Source organism: Lepisma saccharinum, chromosome 2 (genome assembly GCF_977018435.1).
Source record: "Lepisma saccharinum chromosome 2, izLepSacc3.1, whole genome shotgun sequence".
In the NCBI taxonomy this organism is placed as follows: domain Eukaryota; kingdom Metazoa; phylum Arthropoda; class Insecta; order Zygentoma; family Lepismatidae; genus Lepisma; species Lepisma saccharinum.
Window position 1 is genome coordinate 153,100,584 of NC_139230.1, and position 15,013 is coordinate 153,115,596.

General features: G+C 38.9%; 1 protein-coding gene across 1 annotated transcript in view; it reads right to left on the reverse strand.

The window, feature by feature from the left end:
• Positions 1 to 14,404, reverse strand: part of LOC145984151 (tumor suppressor candidate 2-like) — a 44,604-nt gene extending 30,200 nt beyond the window's left edge. Inside the window, exon 1 of the mRNA XM_083117618.1 lies at positions 14,112 to 14,404. Within this exon, the coding sequence (XP_082973744.1) occupies positions 14,112 to 14,242 (131 nt within the window). The 5' untranslated portion in view covers positions 14,243 to 14,404. The remainder of the gene's footprint in view (positions 1 to 14,111) is intronic.
• Positions 14,405 to 15,013: the final 609 nt, after the last annotated feature.

Sequence of the window (15,013 nt, forward strand, 5' to 3'; positions counted from 1 at the left end):
TCATGCTTTGGGCTCTTGCTATGGGACATGTGCAGGTTTGAGTCTCCTAAGATTTCAGCCTGTGTATGAGACTGGTGAACACTCACCATCATGTCTAAATTGGGGAGCTATGAATGAGTAGTGTAACCCCATCATGAAAACCTATGACAACAACTGCGGGTTCGTCGTGCTGACCACACATTACCCTGTAACTAGTTGGATGAACTCCCACCTCAGTGTAGAATCAGTTGGGAGTGTGGCCGGCAGTCCGTAGGTAGGCCTGGACCCTCAATGGTCTGTTGTGGTACGGGTTATGTATAACACCATTAAGCCTTGTTTCCATGATATAAAAATTCAATATGCTGACCAAGGCAGTAATTTAATTTTATTATAAAACATAAACTAAACATAACGTTTCAACCTTATAGCAAGGTTTTCTTCATACTCTGCACCAAGTACAAAGTACCTATTGTACGTTACGTTTAGTTTATGCTTTATAATAAAATTTAATTACTGCCTTGGTCAGCATATTGAATTTTTATATGAGTTATGTATGTTTTTAGTTTAATCATTTCAAGGTGTGAGACCTTGATCGTCAATTCTTAACTATGTTAACAGAAAATATTAAATAGTTTTTGACTCAGTGAACTAAAACAATACCAATTGAATGTTCCAATATATTACTATCAGAGAAAAATGTATTCCATTTTTAATATAATATATATATATATACACACAGGGTGTTTCTAAAGGTCGTTTACAATGCTTGGGGGGTGATTCCTCACATGAAAACAAGCAAAAGGTGTGAGTTCCATTTTTACGACAAGGCTTCATTTCCGAGATAGGAGCCTTGCAAAAGGTGACAAAGTGAATGTCACACCTAACTGGGACGAATACTATCACAGACAGAGAGGCGGTTCCAAGGGAATCATCAAGGAATTGTATGAGCTCAGTCCCAAAGTCACTATGAAAAGTTCACTGCACGCATGCGCAATGGAATCCTCAAAGGAATTGGGGATTTCCAGCAAGAACAATGCATGGAAAGTGTATGTAACGCAGCAAGAATGACCATGACAATGAGAAATGCGTTAAAGACAACACATCCCGACCTCAAACATCAAAACATGAGCAAGGTTGGAATGAACGAATCATGTCATGTGGCATATGAGACACACATTACTCCACCAGGAGGATGGAAAGAAAAACACAATATCAGATGATTGCGACAACGTGTATTTTTACACGCGACAACTACGTAATATCCCCCCCCCCCACACACACAACAAACAACAAATGCTACAATGTCTTATGCACAGACAGTGCGCGTCACTGTACACCAACTGAAGATGTCACTTTCACCACACAAATGGGGTGGGGAGCAATACCAAGAGTGTTCGCACACGATCACTCACAGTTTTGGAAGCGCTGCGCAGGCAAATCTGGCTCTCATAGTCTACGTTTGACCTTCATGACTGCTGTACCCACGAGAGGAGCTCGAAGGGTTGGTTCTCTCCAGCAGTCATCCTAGTCGTGTTGCAGGTGCTGGGATATGATCAGCAGTTCACTCTAGGTTGTCATACGCATTGAAGAGTACTAGTATGTTGTATTGAAAGAAGTTGACGTGGTGGAGTGGGCAACTCAAGTATCGCAACAATTGGTCTGTGGTGTTCGTATGGTGATACGGCCAATTTGTGCAGTGTGCCAGTCTTAAACAAAAATGATACTTTGCAGTTCCAGGTCCCTATTACACAGATGGCTGTGTATACGAGCAAGCAGCTAGCAGACATGCATCTCATGTATGGGGAGGCACGTGGTAATAGCCGTGAGGCAAGGCGTCTTTATGGAGAACGCTTTCCACATAGACATTAACATCTCACACCTTCTTTCAGGTAGTGGACAGTCGACTACATGAAACAGGGTCAGTGTTACCACCGCAGCAAGAAGTTGGAAGACCCCAAAATGTACGCACACATCAGTTTGCAGAAGATGTGTTAACAGCGGTCGAAGAACATCCTGGCACCAGTACGTGCATGCTCGCTTGGGCACGAAACACGTCTCATGTGTGTTTGACGAGTGTTGTCAGAGGAAGGAATGCACCCTTTTAAACTGCAGAAAGTACAAGAACTGTTACCTCATGACTTTCGACCTCGTATGGAGTTTTGCCAATGGTTGTTGCATCAGCTGGACACAAACCCTCACTTCGGGGCAAAGGTATTGTGGACAGATGAAGCCATTTTCACCAGGATGGATGTCTTCAATAGTAGAAACAGTCATGTCTGGGACTTTGACAACCCACATGCACTTTTTGTGGTCCATCACCAGCATAGGTTTTCAGTGAATGTGTGGTGCGGAATAGTACATGATCATTTAATTGGACTATACATTCTCCCTGTTCGCATGAATGGTCGCACGAATCATGCATTTCTTAGTGAGGTTCTGCCTGAACTGTTGGAGACCGTACCTTTGGCACTGCGGCAAGAAATGTGGTACCAACACGATGGGGCACCAGCTCATTTCGATCGAAATGTACGACATTTCCTGCATGACATGTTTTGCAATAGGTTCATTGGTAGGGATGAGCCTGTGCCTTGGCCACCGAGGTTGCCAGATCTCAACCCTCTCGATTTTTTCTTCTGGGGAGAAATGAAAAACCCCGTATACGACACACCTGTCACAGCAGCTGAGGACCTCTTTGCTCGCACCAACGTCGCCGCCGTGACGGTAGCAGATACACCTGGCTTGTTTGCTCATACTCGACAATCCTTGATTCGTCGCTATCATCTCTGCGTAGAAGTGAACGGCAGACATTTTGAAAACCTCTGTGATTATCGCCCTCGGCAAATCCCAGTGAGAACACTCTTAGAATTGCTCCCCACCCCCTTTTTGTGGTAAAAGTGACATCTTCAGTTTGTGTACAGTGACATGCACTGTCTGTGCATAAGACATTTGAAGCATTTGTTGTTTGTTGTGTGTGTGGGGGGGAGGGGGGATATTATGTAGTTGTCGCATGTAAAAATACACATTGTCACAATCATCTGATATTGTGTTTTTCTTTCCCTCCTCCTGGTGGAGTAATGTGTCTCTCGTATGCCACATGACATGATTTGTTCATTCCTCGCGTGTAACTGGGGTATGCAACCGTGCTCAACTTTTCGGATTTTGTGTTCATGTTTTGATGTTTGAGGTCGGGATGTGTTGTCTTTAACACATTTCTCATTGTCACGGTCCTTCTTGCTGCGTTACATACACTTTCCATGCATTGTTCTTGCTGGAAATCCCCAATTCCTTTGAGGATTCCATTGCGCATGCGTGCAGTGAACTTTTCATAGTGACTTCGGGACTGAGCACATACAATTCCTTGATGATTCCCTTGGAACCGCCTCTCTATCTGTGATAGTATTCATCCCAGTTAGGTGTGACATTCACTTTGTCACCTTTTGCGAGGCTCCTATCTCGAAAACGAAGCCTCAGTTGTAAAAATAGAACTCACACTTTTTGCTTGTTTTCGTGTGAGGAATCACCTCCTAAGCGTTGTAAACGACCTTTAGAAACACCCTCTATAAACATAACCTGAAAAAGCCCAATAAAACCATGTTTTGCCTGGGTTTTATCTGAAAAAACCCAAAAACCCACCCAGATTGGGTTTTTAAATAAAAACCAGGTAAAATGCCAACCCTGATGTGCGTGGGTGTGTATGTTTGTTTGTTCCGGCATAACTCTCGAACACCTGGAGCAATTTCAACTAAACCTAGAACACGTATCATTTGCAATGTGGAAATAACATATTGGGGGTAAGACACCCCTAGGGGTGGGGTGGGAAAGGGTGACATGTAAAAATAATAAAAAACGACTGATATTAAATTCCGCTCAAACAGACATCGGTGACTCTATGCAATCCCGCACAATGATAGCGTGGAACCCATAGTTTTCGTGACACTCCCAATGTGGTTTCACTTCAAGTTCATCACCTATCAGCATGGGGTGTGAGAGGGGGTGAAAAATGAAATGCCACAAATGACCTAGATTAGTGTGAAATCCATAGTTTTTGGAGTCACTAAACTAATTGGTGACATTCACGATAACATTTAAAATGAGTTAAATTTTACACTATAGTTAGAATTCATTATTTTTCTGTCTAATACAAGATTGGGATAAATAAATACCTTGGCAATGCTGGGTAATCAGCTAGGAAAAACTAAAATAGCATAAAATGTAGAGTTGAAGTGGTCGGAAAAAAACTGCTTTTTTGGGAAAAAACATTGTTTTTTCACAAAAGTCTCAAATCAATGAAAATACAGGAGTTGGCAGTATTTTTCCTGTTCCATGCTTTTCGTTTATCTCCCTCCTGTAAAATAGACACTCATTTCTAAATATAAAATACAATTTACAATATGAAATTCGTAGCTAGACAAAAACAGTGTTTTCAAGAAAGCTGGCTTTTTTGAATGGGCGGTTCTTTCCAAGTGTTATCTTCATATTTCGGTAGGCTTATTAAATATATCTATGTTATATAAACATATTCACACAACTAGAGTAGTTTTGTATGTGTTTTTAATAGAACCTAATAGTATATATATATGATATGATTTTCAATGCTTGAATTTGTTATACGAACACGTACATGAAGTAAAAGAGAAAATACTGCTCTACCTTTTGAAAATCTAGTATCAAATTTCTTTATATTAAATTTTGTGTTTAGTAATACATATTTGTATTTTGGCTGTCCAGTACATCATGTATAATTTGGTTCAATGGCTGCTAAACCTGGTCACAGAGCAACGAGTTATGTATTTTGGCTGCTTGTTGCAGTGGTTCTCGACCTTTGAGAGACCACAGCGCAGTAAATTTATTTCTTACAAGTTGATGTCCTGATCCCAACAATTTCACTCATAAATATATTTCTAATCTTTAAAGTTTATATGGAAATTAATATGCAACCTTAATTAATATTCATATATCAAGTATGGCATAATCATAGTTCAAATATGTATAGACTTGATGTCAAATATAAAATTAGTTTTAAATTTGTCGTCAACCCCTGGGTGCAATGGAACGTTTGCGGCCCGTCGGTTGAAAAACACTGGCACTAAAACTGAAGTAGAAGCAAATAAGACTGGCCGCAAATGGGGGAAAATTAAAAAATAAATCTCGAGTGGACCTACAGTTTGAAATGAGATCCAGAGCACTCTACCTCCACTGAGGATTGAACCTTAGACCCCTTCTTATTACAAGGCAACAGCATTACTTTATTCCACTCCAGAGGCCCATTCATGATTATAAAAGGAACATTCTATCAAAAAGCAGGCCTTTTCCATCAACAGTACTTGCAATTTGTTCTCTGTGATTTACAGGCTAAATGAAATCTTAATCTCTGATGAAGTAGCTAACAATCTTGTTAAGTACAGAGAATATTCAGACAGAAGCAACACATGACAGTGCATGAGGAGGGAATCCTATTGAAGTGACAAGTGACATGGACACCTTCACTCTGTAAGCAAGCATCCACCATATGCACAAACAAGATGAAGGCAACATTATGCGTGCCATTGAAGGAGCTTTCAGACTGAAGTCACAGATGACAAGCGACATAGACTTCTTCAGTATAAAGCAAAACATTCACCATGCATGTAAGAAAAACAGACCGATGCAACCGTGCACGATGCATGCCATTGAGAAGACAGTATAGTCCGAGCAACATGCAAGTGACATTGTCGCACTTTAGTTAAAAAGGTTGAATGGATTTCTGCTTCCAAGTGACACATGTCACTTGTTGTTTCACTCTGAAAGTTCCCTGAGAAAAGACAAGCTACACTTGCAGCTTAATATTTTGATATTAACAATTGTTTCATATTTTATGACATCAACATTTAAATTGAGACCCAAACATGTAAAAGAATGTTTACGTCAAGTTCATGGTCAGATGTGCTCATTAGGACTTCACGTTTAGTTTCAACCCCAGCTTACCCACGCCATACGAGAAACTTACATACCGGAAAAGGGGGGCAGCTCACAGGCCTCACTTTGTTTTATCACAAAATTTCAAGAAACCATTTTATAATTGAATCACTGATTCCTGTGTTGATTATATATGTTTAGGGTGACCATACATCCCGTTTTCGAGGCGTGTCCCGGCCATCCCATTCATTTTATTTAAAAAGCGCTATTTGTCCCATTTAACAACAGTCTAAAAGTTAATGTCAAACAAAATTCTAAATTTGGGAGATATTTCAACTAAAAAAGTGATGCAATAGCAGTATTGCAACATCACACCTTGACAACACAGCTGACTGTTTTTTAAGCACTTCATAACAATCGAAATGTTCTGTTCATTGTCGTCGATCGGCGGTAAGCATAAACCAAATCATTGTCGTCGAGTAGTTTGCATTGTGAAGTTAGCTCGTGCCGCGGCTGGTTTTGTTTTATGCGTGTTCCGTGAGAATAAGCATGGCCAAGAAGTGATCGTGCAGTTTCAATTCAGACATGCAAGAAGAATTAAAATTTCTTTGTTTATACTCAAACTCAAAAGATAATTCTCATCTTGCATGTCAGATATGTAAAAAAAAAAAAGGTAAAGTGTTCCCCTGTGCATAGCACCATGCCATGAAGGCGTATAGGGGGTGTGGGGGTAACGCCCCACACTTTCTTGATCTGGTCATGAGTGGGGGTGATGTGATCAGCAACACGCCCCTGACCGCCTTTACCCCCAGGGTTTCCCCCAGGTACCCATGTTATTCTATGCTGGGTAGGCACCGGGGCCGCTTCCACCATTAGAAAAGTTCCCGGATTTGAACCGGCCGGGGATCGAACCCGGGACCTTGAGCATGGTAGTCAGACGCGTTACCGACTGAGCCACCGCGGCCACATATGTGGTGTACGTTTTTCAATCTCTCATGGCAGAAGAAGTGACATTAACCAACACGTTGTTTCAAAGGAACACAAAGAGGCCACAAAGAGGCTGAAAAAGCAAAATGTAGCACCTCTAGTGTCGCATCACTCTTTGAGAAAGTGCAAGACGAGAAAGTTTCCGCTAGTGAAGGAGTTTTTTGCGTATCATAGTGTGAAACATGGACATAGCTTTCGATCAAATGACTTCACATCGAAGTTAATAAAGAAGCTTTATGAACCGAAATATTCCGCGGCTCAGACTAAGAGTGAAGCGTTTGTGTGTAACGTGTTGGCACCGTTATCTTTGGAGGATGTGAGGAATAATTTGGCATCTTGCTCGAGTGTTACGCTAAGTATTGGTGCTTCTAACATGAAATCTGAGAAACTGTTCCCTGCGTTATTAAGATATTTCCTTCCTGCGACTGGTATTCACACAAAAAATCTTGCATTTGCATCACTGCTGGGTGAATGTTCTGAACTGCAATGCTCACTGTTGACGAAGGTAATCGAAACATATAATTTGCAAGATAAAGTTGTGGGACTTTGTGCCGATAACACTAATACAAACTTCGGAGGTGTAAATAGGCGTGGAAAAAACAATGTGTGGCAAAGGCTTCACCCTCAAATCGGCAAGGAACTAATTGGAATAGGTTGTGGCACACATACCATTCACAATTGTTTGCCGTGGACTGTCTTCCTTACGATATTGAAAGTTTTGCTGTGAAATTGTATTCTAATGATGGAAGCGGCCCCAGCGCCCACCCAGTGTCGAATAACATGGGTACCTGGGGGAAACCCTGGGGGGTAAAAGCGGGCAGCGGCGTGATGCTGATCACATCACCCCCACTCACGACCGGATCAAGAAAGTGTGGGGCGTTACCCCCACACCCCCTATACGCCTTCATAGCGTGGTGCTAAGCACAGGGGAACACTTTACCTTTTTTTTTTCATGCGTACACAGTTCGTGTAGAACAACTTAAAGATTTTTGCAGTTTTGCTGGTGTGGAATATGCAAAACTTCTGGAACATGGAAATACCCGTTTCTTGACATTAGGACCAGCACTGAAAAGAATCTTAAATATTTTTGCAGGACTGCGTTCCTACTTGCTTTCGCAAGAAAAGCCTCCCCTTATTTTTTTAAAAAACTATTTTGTGATCCTACTTTTAAACTATCTAATGTTTGTGATTGATCAATGTCAGATGTTTGAAGAGACAATACTTATGATAGAGAGGGATGACATACTAGCCACAGTGTCTTCATGCCACATTTCCTTATTAAAGAAGAAACTGATGGGAAGACAAGAAGAAAGATTTGTTACTACTTGGGTTAGAACCCATTTGTACCCTTTAGAAGGGTTATATTAGAAGTGAAGAATTTCTAGCCACTGTTGATATTTTTTACAAAACCTGCTTGGAATACCTTGAAAAATGGAAAACTAGTTATGGTGGAGCAGAGATTTTCAGTGGGTCCTGCTGCAGAGTACACCTGATTGGCGTGATATCCAAATTAGTATGTCAACAATTCCTGAGAAATTAGTAAATGTTCATATATTTGCTACTTTAGAAGATGAAACAAAACTGTTTGATCAGTGACAGTGTGCAAGAGAAATCATAATACAACTCCAAAACAACTGGGAAGAAAATGTTTGTATTTCGGATAAATGGGTACAGGTGTTTAGAAAGTTGGAAGCAGACAACATAAAGTATGACGTCCTATTAAAAGTTGTGGACATGGTGTTGTGCTTGCCTGGAACATCCACCCCCGTTGAGTGTGTTTTTTCAATCGTGAACAATATGTGGACTGATGAAAAATTGTCCTTGCATGTATCAACAATGAAGTCTCTCTTGCTTGCAAAATATTATGGTCACCCTATATATGTTATTAATACAGTTATTTATTAATTATAATAATTACAAAAAATACTATCATTAATAAAAAATAATAACCAATTATTTCATGAGTCTCTCACATATATTTTATCATTCACTAAAACTCAGAAAATCCATAATAATTTTTATTAATGTTTTTAGTTTGCAGAAGTGCAGTTGTTTATTGAATATGATAATTACAAAAATTACAATCATAACCAACCACTTGTACACTGTCACTGGCATGAGTGTCTCCAATGAGACACATTCAAAGATGGCGCCTTATATGCCCACCAGGTGCATTTTGCCTCCTAATTACATTACATTTATGTTTTTATACAAAAGTAATAAAGAAATATTGGGAACGTCCTAGGAAATGAATGTAATTTATTTTCAAACAGTTCTAAAATATAAGTAATAGAGGTTTTGGACCTGCAAGGCCCTCCCCAGTAAGCTAGGGTTAAAATTGTATCTGAACCACTATGCAATATGTGTCCACTGGGATTGGCCAATATCTGTCTCTTGACTGCTACATCATGTAAATTTATCTTAGCTTGTTGTAAAATATGTCACTACAAACCTGTAAACTCGTAACAGTAACTTCAAGTGAAATAGGTTAGCTGTAATTGGTAAAAAGCCAAAATTTCCGTTTTTTCAGCAAAAAGCTGGCTTTTTTGCAACTCTAATAAAATCCCTTTGTCAGAACTTCAATACATTTGAAAAGCTGTGGATAATTTTTTTTTTAAATATTGACACACTTGTAAAGAATGTTACATTTCATCGCATTAAGTATTCTTAAATAGCAAATTTAAAACTATACTCATTTTTATTCCTGGATTTGAGGTCAGAATGTACACAAAATGTTTTTCCACTATAAAATGACACATTGCCCATTTATATGATTTGATTGATTGATTTGCTGTTTTAAGTCCACTTTATGCACAGAAAGGAATTTGTGCCAAAAATGCCCTTAATGTGATGACAATACATTTAGCAATGATATGCAGGTAAAAAGCTGTAAGGCCTAATTTTATGAAGTGTTGCAGACATGGTTCACCGAATGGTAAGCGGACCGATTCAGAAAACCCCTTCATACCCCTCACGAATGACCTAGATGGCAGCAGCAGTCCGTAACTAAGACTACACTGAGTTGAACACTGTATTCTTGCCTTGCTTTGTTTATGATTTGCAACTACAGCACGGCAGACGTTAGTAACAATTGGTGTTACTAACAACTGAAATATGAACATCTGCTACATGAACTGTGGATATACAATTTTTAAAATTCAATGCAAGAAATTGAATTATATCTCCAAGTGAAATTCTTATACTGATATATTTTCCGTGTGATTTATTGATTGATTGATTGATTGAATTGTTGTTTTAAGTCCACTTTATGCACAGTAAGGCTAATCGGGACTGGACCTACAGTTTAAAGTGGGATCCGAACCACTTGTGCCTCCACCGGGTATCGAACCCGGGACCTCTTGATTACAAGTCGGCGACGCTACCACTGCGCCATCTACAAATATTAAATAAAAAATCCCCTGGTGATGTGAATTCCCTCTGATATTTAGACAATTCTTTTGTACAGAAAATTTCTTCAATATTGTCAACTTCAGTTGCAACACGTGAGTGTCTGTGTGCATGAGAGCAAGGGATATATCTTTTCTTAAGGAAGAAATCGATAACAAAAAAGTCTGGATGGCTCTTTAGACGCAGCTATCTAAATGATTATATAAATTTGGGAAGATATTAACTTTGTTGTTCCCAAGTAGGCAGGAAAGTATCTTTCTCGCGAATTACTTCTCCAATGAGTATTAAAATCGGTCAGGATTAGACACTTCTCTATGAAGTTTGCAACTATGTCAACACAATGCGAAAGCATACCTCTGTGCACAGGCCATACTATGCTGGCCCAAAGCAAGTGAGAGAACAGTTGGGATGTGGCGCAGGAATTAAGGTGGCCATAAGCTTAAACGCTTACGAGATTCGAATCTCCTCATTTGTAAATGTATTAATTTAACTATATTTTGGCGAAGCAAGTGCTTCTTCTTTTTCTGAGGGTAGAGCCATGGCATGGCAGCTCTCCCCTTAGAGCCGCCGCTGCTCTTACTTATGGAGCTGTACAGAATATTCTCAAGTCTTGAAGATGCTACTAAGCCTCGCGACAGGTTAACCTTGCAGCAACTTTTCGCATATATAGACCCAAAAGTCTGTGCAGAAAATAGTTCCGCTTCAATACTGTGGATTTTCTCACTGTCTGTGATATGAACAGCTCGGTGGTTAAGGCGAGACTGGCACGGGGATGCTGAGTACCGTTTTAGAGTGGATTGATACATAAAACCTGCTGCAAACTTAACCTGTCGCAGGGCTTAGAAATACAGTATTTTTTAATGATTTTATCAAAGTTTCCTAGGGGAAAGACAAAGTATCGCAGAATTGTGGAAATTATTGTTGCAGTAAATTTCACCCTTGGTGAAGGTAATTACTACTGTTTAGAATTTGAAAAAGTGCTATTTATTGGTGAAAAAAATATGTAAAAACTACCTCGCATCAGTGATTGCTTCCCATCATTCATATGAGGGTATGATTTTACAATACCAGAAAACGAAATTTCGTTTATAATTTGAATACTGACTAATTATGAAGTCCTGATGACGTATCTGCAGTTAAGATTTGGTGCTCACATGTAGAAATTGTAAAATAATGTAGGTTGGGTAAATATTAATAATAAGGAGGTATTTGCTCATACTCACTAATTTAGGGCACGTGATCACGATTCTGCGGTTAAAATTTGTCGCTTAAGGGCTACAAAACTGACATTTTTTGACGGTCCCTGGTCGCAATTAGCCTCCACCCCTCGAACGATGCACGGGTAGCCCCACAAACCATGCATGGTTAGGCTGGTTAGGTTAGGCTAACATAGTTAAAATTTTGGGTCATAGTAAAATGAGGAATATGTATTTAGTTTCTTAAGTATTCGAAACATAAAATCTTGCGATAAACATTGGTTTTCTTGAGAAATCGAGGGTGTCAGTTGCGATTACGGACCTGCTTATTTTGAAAGTTCTTCACGTGAGCACCAAATTTGAACTGAAGATTCATCATTAGGAGCCCTAAATTATTGAGTATGCGAAATATGAACAAAATTGGGGAAGTTTCTGGTATTGTAAAATCGATCCCATATGAGAAAGAAAAAGTATTACAGAAGAGTGATAATGATTACGAAAGTTAATTTGAAGCTTCCTGAAAATAATTGGCACTGTTTGTACTTCCGAAAAGTTCAACTTATTGGTGAAAAGAAGATGTAAAAGGTACCTTAAGCAAACACCCCTTTTCCCATCCACAAGGCATTCCACAGACAATGGCTGAATTTCCATGCAAGGCCCAAAAGGTGAAGGGGCATCATGCTTGAGACCCTTAACCTAACTACAAAAGCACTTAGGCATGTTATTTTTAATGCTACGAGTTCTTAAACTAACCTAACTATGATAGCATTTAGGGACATTTCTGGCAACTGGAAACTACAAATTGTTCACCGCATGGTAAGCGGACCGAATCAGAAAACCCCTTCATACCCCTCATGAATGACCAAGATGGCAGCAGCAGTCCGTAAGTAAGACAACAGTAAACTAATGGCTGGTGGTGAGAAAAGTATTATACAGAAGACCATTCACAAGTGAACATGCAGCAAGGAATCACGAAAAATACAAAGTATGTGTTAACAGACAAAAATAGAAACCGAATGATGTAAGAAATGCATGTGCAGCTTGATGACATCACAATTAAACAAAAGGAATTTGTGCCAAAAATGCCCTTAATGTGATGACAATACATTTAGCAATGATATGCAGGTAAAAAGCTGTAAGGCCTAATTTTATGAAGTGTTGCAGACAACGTTTCTTTCAATTTTTCTAAAAAATTACAGTATTGACATGGAAATGAGAAGTTACATCACATATTCCTTGTTTCAGGATCAAACTACTTTGAGAAAACTAAATTTAATACTATAACATAGTAATTGAAACAAAATATAACTTTTGTTTATAGTCACACAAATTATTCCCACTGACATTAAGTGGTAGTCCAAATTTAACAACTACCTTTAATATTAACCTTTTCATATTCATTTATTTTTTTAAGCAATGGGCTTTAAGCAGACTTTTCCAGGTAAGTGGGAACCTTGATAATTATAATAGACAAATTACGGTAAATGTCTGTCGGATATTTTCAGTTTTAAATGGTTCGTACTTACCAATTGTGTATTGCGGAACATAGTTGAAGGTGCCATTATGCTTTTTACATGGAAATAACTTCAATTTTTCACATTACGAGTAATTCTTTTGGGTCCTTTCTTCCATTGCCGAACATACCATATGGCACGCACAGCTGTGGATCAACGCGCGTCGTGCTTGTGTTTTGTCGATTTGGAGTGGGTATGCAGTGTTTCAACCTTCTTAACCAAAAAATACCTACTTTCGTGTTCATTATGTCATCACAAACCATTGACGGATAGCCCCAAAAACCATTCACGATAGCCCCACAAACCATTTCCAGCATGGTTAGGTTAGGTAAGCATAGTTAAAAAAATAAAAGAAATAAAATTCTGGTAAAAAAAAGGCATGTTTGGAAACACTGGCGAGACCGCGTGGCTTACGACGCTCGGGCCATCTGCAGGTACATAATGGAAACAACGGCATAATGTTGTCGCTTTGCACAAAATGCAAGTTTATTATATCAAAAGTGCTTATTTCTTGTTGTGCAGCATTCTACGAACTTTCAAAATACTACAGAAACTCATTTCTGTAAGTAGTTTCTTCTGTAAAAATGAAGAAATGTCTCTCCGATATAACAGACATTTACCCAAATTTAAATAATTTCTCTCAACACTTTGAGCATGGTACACGAGTGACGCAACAGAAAACATGCTTGACCTTATTTACCATGTTAACTCAAGGTAAGGTAGTAGCAGGAATATAGACTTTTCCAGGTAAGTGGGAACCTTGATAATTATAATAGACAAATTACTTTCAATAACCAAATTTAAATAATTTCTGTCAACACTTTGAGCATGGTACACAAGTGACCCAACAGAAAACATGCTTGACCTTATTTACCATGTTAACTCAAGGTAAGATAGTAGCAGGAATATAGACGAACATAAAAATTAGAATGCTAACCTTGTTTATAGTACGTAACATTTTTTTACTGTCTGTATTGCTTGTTTTATTTCCTGGATATAAGTTTCACCAATTTAATTACTACCCTTCTATTTCCGATTACACCTTTGCACCTCCTAATTAAAAAAATCACTCTAGAGGAACATGGAACAAGTAATATGTATCAAATCACAACATATTCATAAAATCACTAACCCTTGCCTAGTCAAAACGAAGGGACTAGGTAGTCTCGCAAGTGCTCCAGATTGTCCTGAGCTGCTTTTATCTGCACTAGAACCAAAGGGAGATACTATTTTCTTTACTAATTTACTGCCATTGCCTCCCATAACGTCATTCGATTAATAGCCACTAATGGTCCACTATTAATTCCGAAGCTTATGAAGATGCCATCACTGTATTAGATTTCGACACCAACAATTCTCACTTTTAAATATACATTTATTTTGTAACATCTCAAATCCTTTCGTGTTGTTCATGTTATCCACCACTGACTGCCACAGACTATAACGCTTGATTTGTCTCGTTGGTTGATGGCTTTCGACTTTTGTGTCCCTTTAGCCAACGCAGTCTCAGCGACGCATGGGAGCCGTTATCTCAGGGCCCCGCCCGTTTCCAGAAAAAAATAATCTAAAGGGTAAATTATAATAACTAATTATTTTTATCACCATTTTACATTACCATGAACGAGGCTGTTCGTTGCCAAACTTTTCCGCTAGAGGCGCTACCCTTGTTGTGTCCCTAAAGAATTTCGTTCGTCATCTGGTTGCCCTAAGCTTTACATTGTAGCGCGATAGGATGGCTATTCAAACGTAATTTTTAACGAAAGTAAGAATTTCTCGCGTAGATCGATAACAAAAAATTGTTTAGCAAACCTTTAAGATTATGTAGCAACATGGTAGCAAGTCGTAAGTTTCCGCAAATTCAATTCTCCTGAATCTAAGAATTAATATATTAAAGCGCAACGGCAGGGTAACTGAGAGGGGCTTTTCTTTATGCACAAAGAGTACTAAACTTGACATAATTTTGGTCATCCCTAGCTGCCATGGGTCTATAATATTATTATATTATAATATTATAATCTTGGTAGAGTCTTAATA